At 37.7% G+C, this 23653-nt stretch overlaps 1 protein-coding gene and 1 long non-coding RNA gene across 7 annotated transcripts in view; both read left to right on the top strand.

The window, feature by feature from the left end:
* Positions 1 to 5693: 5693 nt before the first annotated feature.
* Positions 5694 to 23653, top strand: part of pbx4 (pre-B-cell leukemia transcription factor 4) — a 41422-nt gene continuing 23462 nt past the window's right edge. Inside the window, exons 1-3 of one of the 6 annotated variants that reach the window (XM_077213556.1) lie at positions 5706 to 6955; positions 12560 to 12661; positions 15688 to 15761. In XM_077213556.1, coding sequence (XP_077069671.1) covers positions 6771 to 6955; positions 12560 to 12661; positions 15688 to 15761 — 361 coding nt within the window. In that variant the 5' untranslated portion in view covers positions 5706 to 6770. Of the gene's footprint in view, positions 6956 to 12559; positions 12662 to 15687; positions 15762 to 23653 lie in introns of all 6 variants that reach the window. The other 5 variants (XM_077213551.1, XM_077213552.1, XM_077213554.1 and 2 more) reach the window with 5 other exon arrangements.
* Positions 8922 to 9207, top strand: LOC143722254 (uncharacterized). Its single transcript, XR_013196857.1, has 2 exons — positions 8922 to 9046; positions 9084 to 9207. It is a non-coding gene; the product is annotated as an uncharacterized LOC143722254 (long non-coding RNA).

The raw sequence follows: 23653 nt of genomic DNA, 5'->3' as shown, positions 1-23653 counted from the left end.
TTCCCCCACACTTCCATCCCTTGTTCTCTATTCAACATAGCACAGGGCTGCTGAGCAAGAAACAGGCTTAGAAGATTTCTCCACTTCACATCCTCTCTGTTTAGATCACATTTCCATGCCCACAAGACTAAACATGACCTGCTCTGAACTTCCATGCTATAATAACAGTATTTGAGCTCGAACAAAGCCACGTTAACTCTCAATACTATGTCCACTGTGATCAAAGACAGACGTTTCATCAATCCCGAAAGAAAAGCTTAAACTGTTTCGACCTCGGCTGCTGGAAAACAAGGTCATTTTTCTCTGGTGCACATGTAGGCTGATTTGACTTGGCTTGTATTTAGTTTTCTCTGTTAATGTAGGGATGGAGGTGGTTTAGCAGGGAGAGTGGGGTTAAGCGTCAGAAGCACTGGGGGTGGCACAGCAAGAGAGATCGATTCTTATTTAGATGAAAATGAGGCTCAGCGCTTGTGGGCCGAGGGTGCATCTGCCTCAAACAGCTTTAAGAAGAATACCTATTCACAGTCAAGAGGGGGAAACACTATTCTCATGGTGGCAAATACTTTTAAATGAAGCGTCAATTGACAAAGATTAATCTATGCACGTGGTGTGGTAGTTGTCTATATTCGTATGGAGTAGAAATCAAATGGTCCTTTTGTTGCTGGGGATATTAAATCATGTTTTGTTTTCAGTATCTGTCAGGAACTGGTTTTTATTGTTGTGATAAATGTGATGAGCAGAACAGGTTCTTCATTAATCAATTAAAATACATTTCTGTATTATGCAAAATAGACATTTGGTCTCTTTACAGCATAAACTATATACATATATATGCTTTTATATATGTATATATACACACAAATACATACATTATATAAAGATACATGCATATATATATATATATATATATATGTGTGTGTGTGTAATGTGTATGTATAAATAAACATATGCACACATATCTGTATATGTGTATATATATGTGTGCGTATCTGCATTTGTGTGTGTGCATATACACACATAAATGCATTTTATATATATACACGTATGTATATGTGGATATGCATGTTTTGTTTATATACAGTATGTGTGTGTATGTATATATGTTATTATATGTGTTTATGCAGTACATGTATATACATACATACATTATATACACACGTGTATCTGTATAGGTGCATATGCTATGTATATAATGCATGTGTATGTATATTATATATATAATGTATGTGTATGTATATTGTATTAATATATACATAGTGTACACAGTATATAAAATACAATAAAATATATAATACAATAAAAACGATAATACATTACTGAAGTGTTTTAATATATTACAAAAGTAATATATATATATATATATATATATATACACACACACACACACATATAGTGGTACATTTTACCACTGGGCCACATTGTCCATCATTTAGGAAATGAAAGGAGAAAGATTGAAAAAAATATAGATTTACAATTACTCAAAATCTCACTGTGCGAAAGCAACGCTGTGATAACGAGTTCAGGTTACAGTTTGTTCTCTAATATTCTCATTCTCACTTCAGATTGATTAGTGTTAGATTGTAGCCGAGAGATCCGCTACGCGTCAGCATAAACCAGGACCACTTTTGTCCCATTCCTCTCTTTGCACACACATCATCAAACTCCCATTGAAATGCTCCAGGCTGAGTCTCTCCCCTCCATGTATCCCAGCAGCCATTCGTCTGAGAAGCCTGTCTTTTCTCTCTGAGTGATGAACTGCCCCAAAACGTCCACGTTTGCAAAAAAAATTGGGACCACTTATTTTTAATCTGCTCTGTCCGTGCACTAGCTAAAACACATTGATTTAAATAAGGAATTTTATACTTAGGCATTTATATGGACAGACATGGAAATATTATTAGATAATTAATAGGTTCATTTAAATGAAAATAATCTTCAGCTTTTAACTTTTTGAAAGCATTTGTATTTTATTGAACTCTTCTCCAAAAACAATCCTCTTAATATATGAATTTAAAAACCATAATTCTCTTAGACTACATTTTGTGAAACTTTGGCTAATTAATCTACACATTAACTGAATTTATATTCAATTTAAAAGTTAGAAATCTGAACTCACTCTATATCCAACCCAATCATTTTCTTAATGTAATTTTTAATGCGTTTTCCTTAAAAAAAAATTCATGATGCCTTAAAATAGCTTGAATGTAACTCTACACCCTTGCCTCGTTTAGTATATGTGGTGCTTTGAATATGTAAATTAGCCCCGCCTCCACTCACTCACACCAGGTCAGAGATCCGTTCCTTGACGATCACACATTGATGTGATTGGTTGCAAGGTTTGTGATGTTCGAAACACCAGCGATTTCAAACCGCGTTTCACTGCAGTTTTAAGGAAGAAAATACTCAGCAATGGTATTGACTTATGAATTTGCTCATGGTTTGTCTTAAAGCATATTAAAACCACCTAATAGACATATAAACAACATTAAAAGCTTGATTTTCACCACAGGGGGACTTTAAACCTTATCAATTCCTTGAAGCATTTCTTGTATGCGGTTCAAAAACCTACGTTTTGCAATACACCTCAGACTTTAATGTTGTCACAACATATTTTAAAGGGATAGTTCACCCAAAAAATTAACATTGTCATCATTTACTCACCCATTCTGTATGTCGTTCCAAACCTGTATGACTTTCTTTCTTCTGTGAAACACAAAATAATATATTTTGAAGAATGTTAGAACCAAACCTTCATGACTAAGAAGCAATGCGTAATTCCAAATGCAGTGAAACCAACCCCTGAGAAAAATCAATATGGAAAATTCCTTCATATTAACAGTACAGTACATTTGGACCCTATTTCTACAGGCTTTTCTTTGAGTGCACCAGTAGCTACCAATTTACCCATTACATAAATGTTTTAAAGCATTCTGTGTCGTGGAAAGTAAAAGTAATGTATTGCGTTACTCCCTAAAAAGGTAACTAATTACATTATTTATAGTAGTTACTTTTTATGCAAAGTAATGTGATACGATACGGTCACATTGCCTTTTCTCACCTTGGCTTTCCTGTTTTTTAATTGCAAAAAAAGTTCTATTTTTGGCAAATTTAAAGGCCCTTTGAGACCAAAAGTGACATGAATATGCATCAGGCTGGCTTTTAGATGTGCTGCATCAGGCTTTTAGCTCTGCTGCAAATCTGGATCACAGAAGAAAGTTCAACACTCACTTAACCGAAGCAATAAAAGCAAAACAAAAATGAAACAAATGTGATATTTACCTAAAGTAATTTTTGCTTATTATTATGGTTGAATTGGATCATCGAAGGTCAGCAGCAAATACATTGGTTCATAAAGTGAGATTAAAGGGTAACTAAACCCCTGGTCAGAGCCTGACTCCACCCACTGGCAATATTTGAAAAATGCTGGAAAAGTGGGCAGAGCCCAGCGGATGGGGGCGTGCACCTGAGACATCTCTTTGTATGGAACCTGCCTACCTCACCAACCACCCTTACGTCACGAAACACCCCAAACATCCAATAGGAAAATTCAACTGCAGTAGCCACCGTTCAACCTGAAGAGGGCAGCACTCAGACGTTTTTACACCATATATTGTAGAATTAAAACACTTTAAACCAAAATGTCAAAACATTTACTGGAATCAATGAACAGCATTTATTAAGCTCCATTCTTATAGATCATTAACTTAAAAAAGTTGTTTTAGTGTTTAGTTACCCTTTAAATACATAAAATATATTTGTATTATTCAATATATTTAACCACTGCAGGTTTGCATAATCTTCTGAGTTTGCATTTCACTGTTCATTTTGTTCATTTAGAGGAATTCTGAATCTTTTTGTGCAAGTGAGATGAGTAAATTCATGCTTACATTTAGTCTACAACAACCATCAAGTTTACACAGAATGCATCTCCTGGTTTCACTCAACATGGGGACAGAAGAGGTGTCAGTCAAGAAATAAGAAAACTTGCGTTACTTATTTGAAAAAGTAACTAAAAAAGTAACTTGACTTTTGTTGTAAATGTAAAAGTAATGCATTGCTTTACTTGTTACTTGAAAAAGTAATCCACTTATGTAACTTGTGTTACTTGTTATGCGTTTCCCCCAATACGAGCAGCACTATCAAACATTCTGACTGATGGTTTTACAACCGTGTTTGATTTGCATCTTCTAGCTATTTCATTTGAGTAATGGAATATTTTTTGAAATGTTTTGAACAGAGGCAGTTCAGACATTTTGGTCACAATTAAGGGTTAATTATGCTTTGTAACATACATTGAAATGCTGATTATGGTGGACACTTCATCACTGGAGGGTTCTATAACACTTTGGTTCTTGACTTATTTGAACTGATTGCATAATAGTTTCATGATTAATGGGTTATTTCAATTTGTTCTAGTGATAAAGTGTGTTACGAGCCGTTTAATTAATAAAATTTAAAATGAATAAAAACTAAATCCAAATAATTAAACCCCTATAAGCAGGTCTGGACTGGGACAAAAAAAATCGGTGGCATTTTGCCATCAAACTTTTATTTTGGCGGAAAACATGGTTTACAAACGCGTCTCATTAAATTTCTAGTAAATTGCGGTAATCGTCAATTATGCAAATGTGGAAATAATGCGTAACTGGGAAATGGGTTCCTACATTCATGACATAGACTAGTGTTTTGACAGTAGTTCTGTTTACCGCAGACTCTACACTTTCTCATCTCTCTCCTCACTATCACTATCATCCACTGCAGCTGGTCCTGCTGCTGCAGAAAACATATATGTTGACACATTTTACAGCGTCTGCTTGAAGGGCCTGTTTCTATTTTTTTCACGCTATTTCTCTGCACATTCCTTGCGTTTCTTCTCCATCTCTCTACTATTTTGACAGTACACACTTACACTGCTGCACGCTCGCTCCTCGTTTAATCTTGTGATTGGGCCAGCCCAGTGTCAATCAAGAAAAGAACCAATGGGCTGCTGATCTACGTGTTTCATGGGCCGGTCTGTCAGAAAAAAAACTAACGCTGACTTTTTTTGACCAATGCATACACCGGCATAGCACAAACCCAGCGCCGCCAATTAAGCAAAACAAAACGAGTGGGCCGCCGATGTGCGAGTTTTATGGGCCGTTAAGGGAAAAAAAAGGTATGAGATGTATATCGGCCCAAAAGCACGTCGGCCCACCGGAAAAAGTGCCACCCCTGTCTATAAGTGTCTCCATATATTGCAGGTTCCACATCTATTCTGTAGTCTATATGTTTATAGAACCTTTCTTGGTGTAAACCACTCTTCCATAACTTACCCTGATTTCACAGTAACGCTGCATTATTATCAGAAATGCTGTAGATTCATTCTAAATGTAACCTATTAGGGAAAGAAGGGAGTGAATCCACTTAGGCTAATTAATTCAACTATGAAACTGTAATTATAAAGATTCCACAGCTTGTGTAACAGAAACCACAGCTACACAGATCAAAGCACAGCAATGTTTCACCTCTGGTTACTATGCTCTTACAAATAAAAATGCCATAGTTCAGCTATGGTAACTATACAAAAGCCACTTACATGATGAAATTACAGCATGCGGTCTGTTTGAAAGAGACGCGCAAGTTGTTTACTTGCTTAGGCGCGTGCGTGCGCGTCACTGGCGCCCCTACAGGCTCCACACAGTAGCGGCTCTTTTGTGCGCGATGATGACGTACGCGCTCGTGTGTAGTAGCGTGAACGCGCGCAGTGGTGCGCTCGCTCAGAGGGGGAGAAAAGAGCCGCCGAGGAGGGCAGAAACACAAGAGAGGGGCAGTTTTTTTTTTCTACGACAGCACCGCGGCTTGGGGAACAAACCAACTGTGTCGAGTTGGCTGGCATGGAGCTGAGCGTTGCCGTTCTGAGCCGTTTCAAGCCGTCCACCTAAAAAGCCGGGGCATTTCGGGGGCAGTTTGCTGTTGGTCCCGGGGGTTCGTGGAGCCCGTGTGAATCTGTTGCTAGCAGCGCTCGAATGCTAGTTAGCTCCGCTGCTAAGCAGCTAGCCAACACTGCGAATCAATTGTGTCGGTGATCTCGGATTTACGTTTAAAAGCGGTCGCGTTCGTCCGCTGCTCTCGGGATTCGTTTTGACCGTTGAGTTCTGTCTTTTTCCTAAGTGAGGAGACGCTAATAAGCGAACGCGTGAGTTTCTATTTAGATTTATTTTCAAGCAGGGACTTTTTTTTCCTCCTCTCTATTAGCTTGTTAGCCGCTCTGGTTGGTTTAGTCCAGCTTGTTAGTAGTGTCTGAGATTTCTACTGTAATAGCTGTCAGCGACAACAGCCTCTTGACGAAAAGCCAGATTGTTGACATGAATGGTTTTATCGCGGACTGCGAGTTGTTTAGAGAGGCGATACTTTGAGATGCCGCGCGTGGGATACTTCATGTTTCCAGGGACGCTTTTATTTTCTTGTTAGACTGCTTTATGGGAGTGCTTGTGTGCAGCGTTTTGCTTTAGACAATACTGGTTTTTGCAGGAATTGCACGCGGTCTGAATTTTTTTCCCCATGCAAACTAGTTACTCACCTTTTCCTATCAATCGCGCATCGTTTTGATGTGGTTAAATCCCACATTCCAGTCGCGCTCTCGTTGTTTTTTTTATCTAACGTTAGTGATTCCTTGAGCTCCACGTTTGTATTCACGCTGCTGGTGGTACATGGTCACCAAGACAGATCGCTGATACTGGTTTTCATTGGTTTGCGGTTGGGGAAACGGCGAGATTCGGCTTTAAAGTATTATGGATGAACAGACCCGAATGCTGGCTAGCATGGGCGGACTCGGCGGACTCTCTCAAGCCGACGTGGGTGACCCCGATTCGGTTCGGAAGCAGCAGTCCCTCGGTCAACCGCAGCAAGACATAGGGGATATTCTCCAGCAGATCATGGCCATCACCGACGAGAGCCTCGACGAAGCCCAGGCGAGGTAAGACCTGTGAGAGGAGGAGGAGGACAAGTGTGGACGCTCTCGATAGATAGATAGATAGATAGTGTGTAACAGCAGCTGGACACAATCTACACCTTATTGGTTTAAATACAGTCAATATAAATAGCGGCAATTTGTCTCCTGAAAATCGTATGTGATAAAATGCCTTGCACCTTTTTCTTAATTTAAATCATATTTTATTGGACTGTCCCTTTTTAATGCAAGTAGAACACATTTGTATTAAGCAAGCTCACCTAAGGGCTTGTTTAGTAAGATTTTTACCAGATAAGGTTTTAGAATTTTTAATCATGTTAATGTTAAAAAATCTTGTGTAAAATCAATTGGTGTTTTTCCCCCGTTTACTTGGTTTTCATTTTTATTGTTTACTGTATTAGTGTATATATGCAACTCTTGTATTTTTTGTAATTCAGTTTTTGTCATGATTATTATAGCCACAGATGCTGACATGGCATTAAAGAAAGCTATACTGATACTTTTCTTAATTTACATTTGCGCATATTCTCACTAGAACTTAGTGTCTTCGTAGAAAACAAAGTGTCAATTTATTTCCCACGTTGTTGGATTTTACCTTTTCAAGTTGTTAAAAGTTCGAAATGAATTGGCATTCGAAAAAACAAAAATGTAAGTCCCGAATGAATGTAAATGCATTAAATGATCGGTTTATGAGCAGTCCGAACTTTATGGTTGAAAACTTTTTCGTTATAAAAGCTTTAATACTAGGAGTCCTTATGTTTGTAATTGCACTGCTTTTCCACTCAAACAATGCACTAAATATGCTCCAAATGGATAATAGGACTATAATTACTAAAACCTAAGGATGCAAGTATTTTTCCCCTCCTCTGGTTTTGCTAAATGGGGCCAAAAAGGTTTTAGAGGTCAACCAATATGTTTGTTATCAGGAGCCCATGGGCTCTGTAAAGCCATTTGGTCTTGAGCGTGCGTCTGCCAGATTGAGGCCCCACTAGATAAATGAATTGGATTAATGTGCTACCTCGTCATTAGCATAGATAATCAGCGCGCGCTTAATTAAGTCATCGCCGTCAAACAGTGTCAGACTTAACCTCGAGACGAAAACACCCGAAAGGATTGACGACTTTCCCGCCTTTACCCGCAGATCCTCCTCGGGTACAGTTCAGTGTATTTCTATTGACCGCACTGAAATTGATCTCTTATGGATTGCTAGATTGCGCGCTGTGACCTGCGATCTGTTGAAAGGTCAACCCGAGCCACGGATCCCGGACAAAAGCTGCCTTTTAATGAGGGATTGTATGTGCGTGTATGCCCTGTGATGTGTCATTAGCTTGTGATTTTCCACCAAGCCATTTGACCACCTGGTTCTCTTAATTAATTCACTTCTCTTTTACCCTCCTCCTCCTCCCTGGTGTTCATCCTTTTCATTGTGTGTTGGGCGCAATCAATTCTCCTATAATGCGTGCGCGTGTGCAGCTGTCCACAAATTGAGTTTCTATTAATGAGATGGAGGGTCGCTACTCAAGCAACTTATAAACCCAGCGAAATTGCCTTTATATCTATACCGCATTTCTTGGGTGATGTTGTGTAGTGACTTTGTTTCCCTTGTACAAAAGCCTGATGATGTTGTGATGGTGTGCATGACTGTTTAAAGAGGATTTTTAGGTATTTGGTTGAAGATAAGCAATCAGCAGTCTTAATTAATGGGGAATTTTTTTACCTAAAAATTACTTGTTCATTTTGCTGAATGTCCTGGCTGCTTTTTTCAAAATAATGAAAGTGAACGGGGTGACCATCAACCTAAAAAAATAATAATAAAGTATAATAAAAGTTGACAATATGACCTGTGCTCTATCTTGAAGTCTCATGAAGTCATGTTGCTTTGTTTGAGAAACAGACCAAGATTTTAAACTCTCAAATTGTCATGGATGCCTAAAAACTATGCTGCTTGTAATAACATCCAAATTAAATGGTTTTATTAAAGCCAAAAATATAATTGTCTAAGTCAGTGGTTCTCATACTTTTTACACCAAGTACCACCTCAGAAAATATTTGGCTCTCCAAGTACCACCATAATGACCAATATGAAAATACAGTAGCGTAGTTGGCCTAACTATTCAGCTACAGTTATGCAGAGCTCAAAAATGAGGCAGTTTTATTTCTAATAAGAATATTTATTATTGTCCGCCACTCTAAACATTGTTTACATGTTTGAAAATGAACACTGCACTGTGCTGCTTACATGCAGGTAAATACAAAAATTTAAATAATGATTAAATTCAAATGTAGGCGTATTGCACCTAAAAGAGAAATAAAAACTGTACTGTACTTAAAATATTAAGTAAAAAGAAAGTACTGTACTTAATAAAAAAAATAAAACGGGCTGTGTATTCATATTTAACATTTTTACACGTACATTCAAAATATTCTGGCTGAACCCTGTGAGTTTTTCAAGGCAACCGTCATTTAGAGCTTATAAGTTTATTGTTTCCATGGTGACGCGCGTTGCTTGTCACGTGACACAACAGCACTGAGTGACTGACGATCTGCTTTTATTTCCTTTTTTATTCAAAATATTCTGAAAAATTATTAGCTGTGGCACGAAATATCTGATATTCCCATTGTCAAATATGTCCAAGTGTTTTGGTATTTAAACACCTTTTTAACGATCGTGTTAGTTGAGCTAAATGCGCCGCCATGTTAGTTTGTGCCACTGTTCAGAGAATCAGATCTGTTGGATTTACAAGTGAATGCAACCACTTCTCCCGAAATACATTAAAAGTAACTGGCCGGTGAACTGGGAGAAGAATAGAGTTAACTTTAAAGTTACTTACACAATGTGTATCTGATATGAATAAAACGTGTCGTCTAATTATAATGGAAATTATTATTATTGCCGCTACCATGGACATCAGTGTGTATTTTAAAAATTCTAAATGTAATGGGTTTTTTTTAGTAATCATGTGAATTTAAATGTCTGAAACCTTAAAAAAACATTATGTGGTTGAAAACACTGAATAGTTGTGATGTATAACAGCGCCGAGCGTGTCCGTCTCTGGCTCAGCGCCAGTCAACTGCGAAAGCACATTTGAATTTAACAGCACTGACCGTTCTACTCACACCAGTGTGATTGTTCACTCCTGGGACAAGCCAAGAATGATCACACCGGTTTGATCGTACAAGCGAAATTTAGGGAGGGAGAGGGAGCCCTCATTAGAGGGAGCCGTACCACACTTTGAGATCCACTGGTCTAAGTTTTTACTAGGGGTGGGAATCACAGGGTATCTCACGATACGATACAGCAATTCTGCGATAATCCATTTATTGCTAGACAAATCCTGTAATGATATGACATCTGTCTAACTATGAAAACATAATTCCTGTGAAAAGGTTAAGCGCAAGTCAAAAAAGTTTTTCAGTCTGTAAATGAAATTTAACATTAAACATTTTATGCTTGTACATTTTAAAAGCTTAAACGTTTCTTTTTGTGAACTTACACCTTTACCTGCTTATCGACTTATAGAGCTCGATAAAGAGCGTCAAAGATGTCCATTCACTACATGTTTGTCTCATCAATGGTATAAAAACTGAAGTGCGTTAAATGTGGCTGGGGCATCTATTATTTTACTCGCACTGCTGTCCGCCATCCCGTTAAACTATTTTTCTTAGGCTAGTTAACTTATGTTCACGTTTCCCTCATTCGTGTGTTGAGCGCCATGAAGTAGTGACGCTGGGAGCGGGGAAATATTTTTAGAGCACTTTATTTTATTCATTAAAATATAGATATTTGGTGCCAGCGTACCTATTCTCGTATCGCATTCGCACAGAGAAAGACCACGATATATCGCCCTATCAATATTTTGTTGCACGCCTAGTTTTTACCATATACAAAACAAGGGTACATTATGCACACTTGCAGTTTGAAATTGACAATATAGGCCTAAAAGTTAGACTCAAAAGAATGAATACCCTCCATTCGTATAAACCATTCAACCAATTTTTGAAGTAGGGGGAGTCTGAAAATGTCCAATTTAAGAGTATTGTTTCATTTTTTTTTTTAGTTTTGTTGCAACAAGGATAGTACCCAACAATAAAGATAGGGGTGAATAGTTTTTTTAAAAGCTAGAAATTAGGTTGAAATGCCTCCTTAATCTATGCAGATGCTATCCCATTACTAAAAGGTAAATTGCAAAAATGTTCTCGAATCTGGAACCTCTGCATCTTCAAACAGGCATAAAGATTTGTCAAAGCATGTGTCATGTTAATGATGCCAAACTCTGTTAATTCTTGTCTTTCATAGCTGGTTATGAAATGGCTAGCTTAAATATGCAGAATCAAATTTGAGAGCTGGGGAAAAGGGAAAGTGTTTGAATCATTAAACATTGTTCAAAGCATCTCATTGACATGAGGGTGAGTAAATGACAGAAACTTTTTTTTGGTAAACCATTCCTTTAAGCATAATGCAAGATATGGTTAGTGATGGACGTAAATGCATTTTCTCTTTAGTCACTTCTTCTCTGTCACTGATATTCTATAGTTATTTTTGAGTATAAGCCCTTGGCACCTTCAGCTATGAAGCAAAAAAGCCCTTCGGTGCTTCCGCACAGACCTGAAATAGTTCAGATACCTGAGAGAAATATGCATTATTATTTTGTCAAGTGCGGGATGGTTTTAGGGCAGATAAGCCAGCTTCATTTGCGGAGTGGAGAGATTCACTCCGCTTCAGAGAGATTGTACCTAGTGCGGTCAGCAATCTTGGAAATTATAAGACATATTGCTTTCTTTTTTTCTCTCTCTCTTTTATAAACAATTTCCTTTATTTGATACTAATGAAATATGCACGTTTGTGGTATCTCATTAAATGGATTTGTGGCTCATCACAATGCCTCTTAAATTAATTAGTATAATGTGTCCCAAACCTGCATTATTTGCTGAGTGGAGGCACGTGCTTCGCTCAGAAACCAAAGAGACGTGGTTCTGTCTGGACTGCTTATTCATTGCATGTTCAAAAATAAATGTAATGCACAAGACTTGGTTTGCATTGGTAGATAAGAATCAGAATCAGAAAGAGCTTTATTGCCAAGTGTGCTTGCACACACAAGGAATTTGTTTTGGTACTGAGGCTTCCAGTGGACATATACAAATACAAATACAACATGAAACATAATACTACAAATTATAAGAATAAAAAATATGAGAATAAAACTATCACAGTTGGGTTTAAGTAAGGTCAATTGAATTGATTGACTAGATTACATCAATCATAAAAGCACTTTCATGCATATGTCCTAAATTCATTAAGTCGGTTTGTTTTATTTATAGATGTGAGATTTCTGCGATTTTTTTACTTTGCACTCACTAGTTCCTGTTTTGTTATCTTGAACATTTTTGAGGCAAAAATCAGACTCGTTCTGATTCCATTATCATGTGCCACAGACAGTACTTGATTTCTGTTTTCTTTTCTTCTCTTGATCTGCATTGTTTACTGTGAGGGGTCTCTGGTCCCAGTTTAAGGGGTGTATGGGGTGGGATGTCATCGGGACGGTGGGGGCAGATGCCTGCGCTGTCTGTGCCGGCCGCACTCAGCCTCTCACCCTGTTGCCCTGTGTCCAGATGCTGGCCAGAGGAGGCACCGGCGCAGTGGACCCCACAGAGGGAGGGGGAGCTGGGGGGGAGCACAGCAGGGTGTGCCCTGCCGCTCAACTTCCAGCACAGGTCAGTACAGGAGCGCATGAGCACCCCCTCCTCTTCTCTCCCCCATCATCCCCTCCATGTTGATGACAAAGAGAAATGCACTCTCATACAGTTAAAGAAGCACTTCAGTCATTGATTTAAAAAATCTAAACTTGGGGCTAAACTTATGCGATTGCTTCTTAAAAGAACCAAATTCAGACCCCTTCGAATATACCAAAATGTGAATCAAGTTCTTTTTTGCATTCACATTGTCCCTGGCCCTAAAAATGGGCTTTTAGTCGGGGCTGTTTTAGTTGTGATTAGGCTACTGTCCAATAACCACTTGAATGTTTTATTGATTTTTTTTTTTCACATTATATTTTATTATAGGCTAATCAATTTGATAATATCAAAACAATTATATTTTATTTATTATAATTTATTATATCCTTATTAAATTTAATATGTAAGTAAGGCAGCTCGGATTATGCCTAAATTTTCTCAGGAAATTAAACTAAAACCTTTCTTTTTCTGTTTATTTGACAATAGATTTAAAATATGCCCCTTGTGATCTCTAGAAATGAGAATAAGTGACTTATCTCCTTGTTTGTTTCATTGCATGTCATCATTCTCTTTGTATAGTAACCTTTAATGGCCAAAATATTTCTGATTATGTGCATGAGAATTTAAAGTGAACCCGAAACGCTTTGCGCTCACATTTCGTTTTATAGCAGTAAAGTAAAGCAAAGTCAAAACACCTCATGAGACGTTTTTCGTTTTAAGATTAGTTTGTATAAAAGCCACATATATTCACCCACTCTCAGGCCAAGTGAACCAAACACTATTAACCACCACAGACTTCACTTATTCATACAATTGATAAAAAAAAATCTCCATCCCCATGGCACATCCCAGGAAAGATTTTGGTTTGCATCAGTTAAGTCTTTTCATGATCACCCATCCATTGACACAAGTTAAGGTTTCTGTTTGTACTATCAGTTGTCATTCCTTGATGTTTTTGTATTTGTCTTGCTCATATTTGCAAAAAGAAATAACCTACAATAAGACGCAGCAATCTATTTTTGCCATCTCATGTCTTTAAATGTTTGTGCCTCTTCCATTGAATTCTACATACCTGAAATGTTTGGGTGTGAACACATCGAAGCCAACCAATAACATTTAAGGCAGCGAATGAAGTCTTGGAAGCTGAGCAAACTTCAGATTAACTTCTTCAAGTTGGATGATACACAAGACAATTGGAAAGTAGGCAATGTGATAAGACAAGCTAACTAATCAACAGTAACCGATTCAGCATTGCCCAAGCTAGTGCCGTTGCCCATTTCCAACAAAATTACCCAATGAGTTGCACTGTGTGTCATCAGCTTAAGGCCTCATCCACAATAAACAATCTTTTTTTGGGATTTCCCACGTTATCTGTTTGCCTCGGAGCAAAAGGGAAACGTTCTAACTTTGTTTAGTTGCGGCCAACTGCAATATTAGGTAGCGACTGTTGTGGTGTTCTGTTCAGTTGAGGACTTTCTCATAAAAGATTATTCAGGGCTTTGTAGCATCAAATTTTTACGAAATGCAGTGCATTTTTTGATATGCATTGCAATGCCGAGAGTATTTTGAAGTGTGTCTGTCACGTGATTTGTGGGTTTATCAGTTTCCTTGCCCATTTTAATCCCAGCTGTTAGTTGGACGGCTTTAACGAGAACACCTCGATTATAGGCATTTGTTGGGGGATAACGATGCTCCTGGAAAGCATGCTTCATCTGCTCTCTAATACAGTAGCGCTGAAATCTGCCTGCGTGCAGATAAGCTTCCCAGGCATCAGAGCTTACCGAGCCTGGAAATAAAGTTCGCTGATGGGAGACTGCCCTGAAATGATCAATGATTGGATTTAGCACATATGATTCTGGCTTTGAGAAGAATGTTTCCTCTGCGAGACAGAGGGTCCTCACTTGTTTTGATATTCTCCAGACCTGCTCGATAAATTAAGCACGTTCGGGGTGTAAAAAGGGTTGGATAATACCATTAAAGGGTGGAATGCTTTTCCCTGAAGACAAATGAGGACCATGTGTCAGTTACTCATTTAGCTGGAGTGAGCCGAGACTGCTGCTGTATCTTCTCAATCTACAGATGCTGAGCTTTTTAAAAGACTCGAGTTTTAGTGTGTCCGTTACATCTTGATTGATTCTTGAGTAGATGTTTGCACCTGTGATTGTAATCATATTCTGCTGCGAATGTTAAAGGTTGTTGGTACGTCTTCAATAACCATGCATCCTCTGCTTTGTTTGGCAGCGAAACGACGTGTGCTTTAAATTGAGACTTTGAAGAATCAATCATTAATGATTGTCTAATAAGGAGACTTGCATGGTTGGTATTTTAAAAACAATGCTCAACCCATAGCTGGATGAAATATGTAAAAAGGATGGAGAATGAGATGAACACTTTTATTGCATGATATATTCTCAAAATTCACAAAAATGTGAAGCCATTATTGGGCTAATTCAAAAACATACATTAATAAGGTGCGAAATGCAATCGGTTAATGGATTTGTGTATGTTTTCTATTGGTCGTGGCAGCAGTAGTTCATCAAATGAAGTAGAAAAGCCCTTATAACTGGCCATGTATCTAGACAAGTGTTGTAGACTCATGTCTGTTAAGATGCTGTGAAGTATGCCAGATTGTGGTAGAAGATGGGGAGCTGCATTTTGCTAATTGGATTTGGAACATTTTTGTGGAAGCATTTGTGCCATGACCTTATTTGAATAATTTATTTAGCCAATCGGGCACTAAAATAACACGCGCACAGCCACACAAAGTATGTAAATAAATGGCTCTATCATTGGCCTTGAATTTCCCTCTAAAACGGATTTATTTCTTATTGACGAGGCTATGGTAGATTTCAAAACGGACAGAGGGGCAATTTGTTAATTGGGCACAGCGTTCGACAGATGCCAATAAACTTAAAATGGCCAAATACTGATCGATACGTCGGTCTTTCACTGTTTGAAATGAAATATAATCAGTCTCTCTCTAATGCTTTCCTTCTCTCTTCCAGAAAACACGCACTGAACTGCCACAGGATGAAGCCGGCTCTCTTCAGTGTTTTATGCGAGATCAAAGAAAAAACTGGTAAGTCGTTCACTTGCTCTGCCAATGCAGAACTTCTGTGCAGGTTTGTGTCTTCAAGCCGCGATCCCACATTTCGAGGAGATCTTTTTCATTACACTGTATTGATTCTGCATTGACCATATGCAGAGACAGGTGTTTAATAATCATCAGTCTGAATTTATTGAGTCCCCATGCTCTGTTTTTATTTTATTTTTTTATTTTAGCTAGCGTCAGTAGTGTTCCTCTGGGCTTTCCAGGTGTCTTATTGTATCGCCCACTGCAATCATTAAGTATCATAGCAATGGATTCAATGTTTACAATGTGTGAAATCTCACTTGAATGCATTTCAAAGCTTTGAACTAGCAACAAGTGTATTTGCTTCACTCTCATTGTTGCTTTGTTACATTTCTCATTGTGGACCCCATCCACACAACCCATCCCAGTCCAAACAGGTAACGGCTCTCGCATCTCAACTCGAAGATCCACAGTGGTCAGTTTTCTGGCAGGTCTGCAGCTTTCTCTGCTCAAACGAGAGGCTGACAAATGATTAAATATTTATGGAGGTGTTGGCGTTGTCTTTGTGCCATGGTTTCTCTCGTTTCTTTCCTGTCATATCCTGCAGCTTGAATCCATCTCAGGTTCTGTAACAAGCATGCTCATGTGGAATTACAGTGCAAAAATGATGTGCAACGGTCTGTTTGTGGCAATCTGTCAATAACCCAGTCTTACTTTCCTATAATTGGATGCAAGTAAAGGGTAGGCTAGAGGAATGGGTATTGGGGGTTGTCCCTGTTGCCAAGGCAACCTGCTGTCTTATTTACCTAATGTCATTCACTTTGATTTTCACATTTAGCCTGCCAGTGGAGAAAGGGCCGGGGAGAAATGCAGCACTAAATGGAAGGTGTTGTCGGCAGTGCAGACAGGCGAAGTTAATGGTCAGAATTTTTCCATATATCACTTCGGTTATCGCCAAACTTAATCTAGAATTCGTGTTTTACCCTGAAGACTTTGGCGTAAATGAGCTGATTTACTAGATGACAGGAACAAGGCCATTAACTGTCTGATCTGAGCCGTGGATTTGCGTTTAAGGCCTGTTTACGGCAGTTTCATTGCGACAAAATTATATTTTTTTGCACCAAATTCAATTATATGTATTTTATATTATATACATTTAACACATATTTTATAAAAGCAATATCTTGTCTGAAATCTATTAGGGGTGGTGGGAAAAATCAATTCACACATGAATTGCGATTCTATCTTCTGCTGATTCGCATCGATACACAAATTAAAAGAAATCGATTTTCTGTGTTACTCTTCTTTAATCTTGCAGTGCTACTTAAAGTTATTGATGCTTAGAGAGTGAAAAAGGACTTCGGACACAGCCAAAGGTGCATGTGATCCCGAGTTCAGTTCTCTTTCACAGCTTATTGCGCTTGAATGGTTAAATACACAAATGATTATGTAAAAATGCACACCGTGTGAAGTATTGACATAAATGCTGTCTGTTATATCCTACGTGAACACAAACAGTTGGGAGCAAATCAGATTTGTAACATTATATTATATCTGTGCATTTGTTCTTAAAGGGACAGCCGCCTAATAAACTGTTGATGACTGTTTTGTTAATTTAATTTAAAAAACTAAAACAGAAAATCACTCGCTGTTTTTGACTGAATCCCTTTTGTATCTTCATTATGAATAAATTTGTTTAACAGTAATGACTCAATTTATATTGCATCTAGTGACGACTACTATTTTATTTTTACATTTGATTCAATTTCTTAAGACATGTTAAATAAACCTAGGCTACTGTACCTGAAAAACTTATTTTTCCTATTGTTGATTTATTTTTCAGTTTTATATTAGCAAAAGTTTTTATTTTTGTATCAAGGAATTTTATTTATGCACCAAGTAGTTTTCTATTTGTCTCAGGCTGCCTTACTTTATTACAGAAGACTACAGCTTAGTCAGCTTAAATGACATTTGTTTTATAATAATGGGTTGATTAAAATGGGGAAGAAAAATAACAATACATTTAAAGGTTTACATTTAATTCAATAAGATTTTTTTTCTTCGAGACCTATTAAACTGTCTTCTGCAGTCCAATAAAAACGTAAACTAAATCAAATCTATGCATAAATCGGATCAATTTTTAATCGAAATGTGATTAACCTAAAAGAAAATCTAAATACTTTTAGATTTTACAAATACTTTTGTTTTTCTTTATTTAAAAATGGAGCCAAATGGTTTTCATAATGTTACCTGTTCTACATTGATCCCATGACGTTCAAAAATACTCTTGAAGCATTTCTTGTGCTTACTTCTTGTGATAACTGGTGAATCTTTAAATAAATATAATTGAATGGAAACCAAAAACATTTAGGAAAATACAAACTATTTGGAAAATTAAGGAATCTTTTATCCAAAATCGATGGCAATGATTTTGTAAACATTAACGTTCTTGTGTTATAATAGGAATAATGCTTAGTCTTATTTTCTGTATGCGTTTTAATTTTTTATTTTTGTCTGGGGAAAAACGAGAAGAAACAATAAACTTTAGGCAGAATGTGATTCCTTACAATTCTTATCTATGGTATTGAGTGATCTGTGAGATTGAAATATTTACGAAAGTCAGTTTAGCATTTGAATAAAAGCACAGGGTTGTCACAGTCCAATATTTCACACTCTGTGCGATGGAGTTCGAAGAGATGTATCGTTCAGCTTTAAAATCTGCTTGGACTTTGTCTAAACGGGCCTCTGAGTGTACTTGTGTGGTGGACGGTGTCCATCATGGTGATCAAGCACGTCCCCCACCTCCACCCAGGTCTGTGTGTGTGTGTGTGTGTATATATATATATATATATATACCTGCACTGTTTTTCTCCTAGACTCCCTGCTGCTTTTATCTCCTGCCTCTGGAATGTGAATTAAAGAAGGCAGCCTCCTCTACTGCACATGATTGTAGTGCTGATCAGTAGTCTTTACATCTGTTTTCTACAGTCTCGGTGTGTCTGCCTCCGTCTCACTCTCTCTCTGTCCTACACCGAACAGCAGGGATAAAAGCAAGCTGGAGCTCAGGCCTTTCCCTGCCGCTGCGGTCTTGTCCTCTCCTCCTCCTCCCTCCTGATGCCTTGCTTCCATTCTTGAAAGAGAAGTCTTGCTCTGAACTCTGGGCTTTGATATGGTAATGGAGGTGGAGGGGAGGGCTAGGGAAGAGTGGGGGAGGGGCATTGAATTCCTCGGAGTGCTGCTGCAGTTGGAAAGATTGTTTTTTTATTGTTAAGGAAATGTTCTGCTCAAATGCAAGTCACACTAACCCCCCTTCGAATAATCCCATCTGTTTAACATAAACTTCATGTGCGTGAAATGTGAGATTTGTTAATTAATCTCCTTAGAAGCAAATTAAAAGAGAGAGATGAGGTTTCTGAGCCAATTGTCTCTTCGGTCTTGTCCCTCCCCCATCGACTTGAAAAAAAATGGTTGCAGCAAGTTGATTCTCACCCTTTCTGGCACCCTGACTTTTGTTCTGGCTGCCCAGCTCATCACAGAGGTCACCAGCTTTTGTACGTTCTGTTTTTACAGGTTTTTGAATTGTAAATGAAGCGTAGCCAATAAATTATAGGTAGTTGACAAGAAACATGTTCATGCACAGTTTTGTTTTTTTCTTCACCATTAAGGTTTTTGGTTAAAATAACAGTGGAGTATAAAAACAGTTTTTTAAGCCGCAAATTAAAGTTTAAAATTACAACATTTGTGGTTATTGATCATGTGTTCTTTGCTTCTGTTGAAGCACAAGATGCACTTTTGATCATTCTCAAGTTACTGCAGATAACACCAGGTTTTACCCACACTTCTACAGAAAACAAAGGCATTCTGAAATGTTAATTCAGGTTAATTTTCCAAATTGACTTTTTGATTGTAGATGATATAACCGAATTAAAAAATGGAACAATTTTAACTAGTGGTCTCAGGTCCTATTGTACGTACAAAGGGAAAAGTTTTTATTTTTATTTGCCGTTCACTTACATGGTGCTTTTGTGGAACCAATATTTCTTAAAGGAACATATTTCATGTCCTCTCTCAATATAATGTCAAAATAATTGCATGATTAATTATTAACAGAAAAAAAGAACTTCAGAACAGTTTTAGATTGAATGTATCATGTCAGACTGCAGGTTAACCAACCACCCAAATGCACTTTTGTGTCCTTCACTTACTGTTGAGGTACATATTGAACCGAATTGTACCATTCTGTTCAGACAGAGCTCAAAATCTTGAATTCTGAATTCATGTTGCAGGAGGTTTTATTGTTGAATCTCTTGGCATTTCTACAGCTGTTTACTCCCTTGCTTAATAGCTCATAATAGTGAAGTCATGTAATGTTTGTAGAGTACCTACCAGAAGAACCGGCCAGGTCAACTTTACTCTCGGTGCGTTTCTGTTATTAAAATCCCAGAAACAAATACATGATTTGGCAGGACTAAGAATGCAATGGCCTCAAATAAGCCTAGCACTGCATGAATTAAATATGAATTTTATTTTTTAATATCTGAATGTGTTTAATGCTTTATAAAACCATGTCTAATAGGCTTTAAAAGGACAAAATGTACAGTATCTCCCCAGTGCACTGGTGAGTTATGATGCGTTTCCCATATATTTCCAGTTTCCATGAAATAATCATTTCTGGTCTCTAGTAGTACGTTTTACAATTTTACTTGTAGTTTTATTCTAATAACTAGCAACTAGACCACATAAGAGTGGTCTTAAGAAAAGTTTTGAATTCCACCTGGCCACTGTTCAAACATATAAACTTGCCTTATTGGTATTTTACATGATACATGATTTGGAGATATCAGGTGAAGTTTTGTTGAGATTGGCTTGATTGGTAACTTATCCTGTCAGTTTAAGTAGCAAATTATTCAAAGTGCTCAAGCAGTTTGGCACCAACAAATGCCGTTTCCAAGTATTGAAAAACTTTGCCAACAAGCGATTGTGTAAAACTTGTAGATGCGTTCTAAAACAAGCCCATCTGGTTCTGAAAAAAGGACTCAAATCCTTGTATAACCAGCCTGTATGATCCACATAACTTCAGGTTCTCAGTCTGGTCGGTTAAAGACCTAATTAAGGCTTTTTAATTATCATTCATTTTTGAAAGACCTTAATTTGAACCCTCTTGTAAAATTTTATGAGTTGTTGGAAATCTCAGACTGGTTTTACGAGTCCGAGCCTGCAGGCCTATTGGTAAAAGAGCCAGTGGAGTGAGACTTTTTACAACTTAAATAAACTGCAATAGAGATGAACTCAGACGAACCGGTACTCTAACAAACTAAACGTTTGTGCACCGTGACTAAAGCATTCAACCTGGCCTCAGAATTAACAGCAAAAATGACTGTTTCTAACATATTTATAGCAGCCAAACGTATAAAACTAGCATCCCGAACATCATCATTTGGTGGTGTCCCCTCCATTTCATTCGACATTTCTTGTGTGGCGCTCTGTCACTCAATCTGTTTTTCTCTCCTCTGTTCTAGGAGTGAGAAAGATAGAGTGTGAAGGGGGGAGAGAGAGAGAGAGAGACAGCGATAGAGAGAGATTGATGAGGCAGTAAGAGCAGCAGTAATTACTCTGTGTCCATTCCCCACGCCGGATTGGCAGACGGCTAATATCACACAGACCCCTGGCCCTGACAGGCGCCCCCCCTTCCCCCCCATCACAAGGTCCAAAATGGTGGGGGGGGGGGGGGGGGGAGCATCACCCCGAACACTCGGCTCTGTCCTAATGCTGTGTGGGCTGAGCGTCTTTCCTCTCATTACGTTGTTCCTCGAGGAATCAAGCCTTTTCTCAGGAATGGACAAGCAAAAATTGGATGGTTCACTTGTGAATGCAAGGAAACGTTTAAAATGCGCCCAGTCCCTTCGAGTTGATCAGCCAAGTACTTCCTCTACTCTAATGGTTTAATTTATTGGAAAATGCAATTTGAAGATGACATGAAATCTTAATTGACCCTATTTACTAAATGATTGTGCCTGGTCCTATTGTGCACAATTCATCAGTGTGTGACGTTCTCATTTCATCAAAATCCTGTAATTTTATGCTTTGCATGTGTCTGCTGCAACATTTCTGCTGACGTGACCAAAGATGTAAATATGGGGGGAAATTATATGAAGCATTAGCATTATAGACCAGTAGTTCGCAACCTTTTTGACTCCAGTGCCTACAATTGTTCACAACAATATTCAAAGGCCCCATTGCTTTTCCAATACTTTGTGATTTACTGGACGACACGCTTGGCTCACAAGGCGATGCACAGTATTAAGTTCATGAAAACGAGACACTATTTTTAAGAAACACTATTTAAGAAAGTACGACTGGAAAGTATTTATTAAAATGCAAAACAATACAGGCACATTTTACTTATTTCACTAATCTAGGGCTGTCACTAATGATTATTTTGGTAATTGGTCAATTGTTTTGACAATTAATTGAGTTAGTTATTTGATTTTTTGTGGTAATAAAAATAGACCTGAGTAGCCTTTAAAATGACTTAAAATACAATAATAATAATGAGACAATAATTGGTTTAAATAAGTATCAAAAGCAAGTGATTTTATGGTTTTATTGAACATTTTTTAAATATACATACTATTATAAACAATCAACTTATATACATTACGTATTATAACAAATGCCCTGCAAAGGGTGCCATCAGCCTGGTGATTGTTACACTTAACTAAATAAAATATTTGTTTAATATTGGCCAAACAACATTTAATTGAAATGTCCACTTAATCTTTAATATTTGGCCGTCAATTAATGATAGAAATGCTACAACCGCAGTTATTTCCTGTACAAAAACATGTGGACATCAAAACATGCAAACTCAGAGTGAGCGTTTAAACTTTTATTTTCAAATTTCAATGAACATTTTGCATATTTAGAAACATACTGATGTGTTCTCCTGTTAGTGTAGGCTTATAAATAATAGCGCTATGCTATATATGATTTAAGTTGTTTTAATATATATCGCATTGCCTTAAAAAGCGATCTAATAATGCAGTTCATGGATTGACAGCTTTTCACCTCAATAAGAAATATCATTAGTCACACCCCTATAATATACCATTTACTTATACCCTTTACTTGAATCAAATTATATAGGCTATATGCGTGTGTGTGTGTATTAGGTGTGTAACGGTTCTCTGTAAAAATTTCAAACCAGACCTTTCTCCATCCATGCTTCGAAACGCACTTGTACTGCGGTTCATCTCAAATCTGACGACACATACACATTTATATTATGGTTTGTTGAAAATAACATGTAAAACAGACAGTTTTCTATCGATGGATATGCATTCTGATTTCCCCTAAATGTTCAATGCGAGTGCCATATCCTTTGATATGACCAGTCATATGACCGATGGTTTTTGAATTGGCACTTGCGCAGGTGAGACCTGAACAGCACACATTGATAACTGTGTTTAAACTCATTTAAGCCTCGCCAATTTAAACATTCAAGTGCAACAAGACACAAAAGGGGACTCGCACGCGCTGTGAGAAGCACACGGAAAGCAGCGTCTCGGGGTATGTTTACACGTTTGAAAACTTTGAAAACTTTGTGTGCGTTTTGGCCATTTTATTTACACGACAGCAGCGTTTTGTGGGCCTGAGAACTCACGCTTTGAAAGCGGGATTCAAAGTGCAAGTTTTGAAAACGATGCTTTTACTGTCTTCATGTAAACAACAAAAATGTGAATTTGTGAAAACGGTGACGTTGTGCATATTACGTGTTAACGGTAATCAAACAACAAAAGACAAAGAAATCACTCACTGCTCTTGACTGAATAGCTTTTGTAACTTTAATGATTAATCTTGATTTAATTTCTACAGTGAAGATTATTCTTTATTTAATA

This window comes from Siphateles boraxobius, unplaced genomic scaffold, assembly GCF_051911475.1.
Source record: "Siphateles boraxobius isolate OS27281-9 unplaced genomic scaffold, OSU_SipBor_1 66, whole genome shotgun sequence".
Classification (NCBI taxonomy): Eukaryota; Metazoa; Chordata; class Actinopteri; order Cypriniformes; family Leuciscidae; genus Siphateles; species Siphateles boraxobius.
This window is presented reverse-complemented; position numbering and strand designations above follow the sequence as displayed.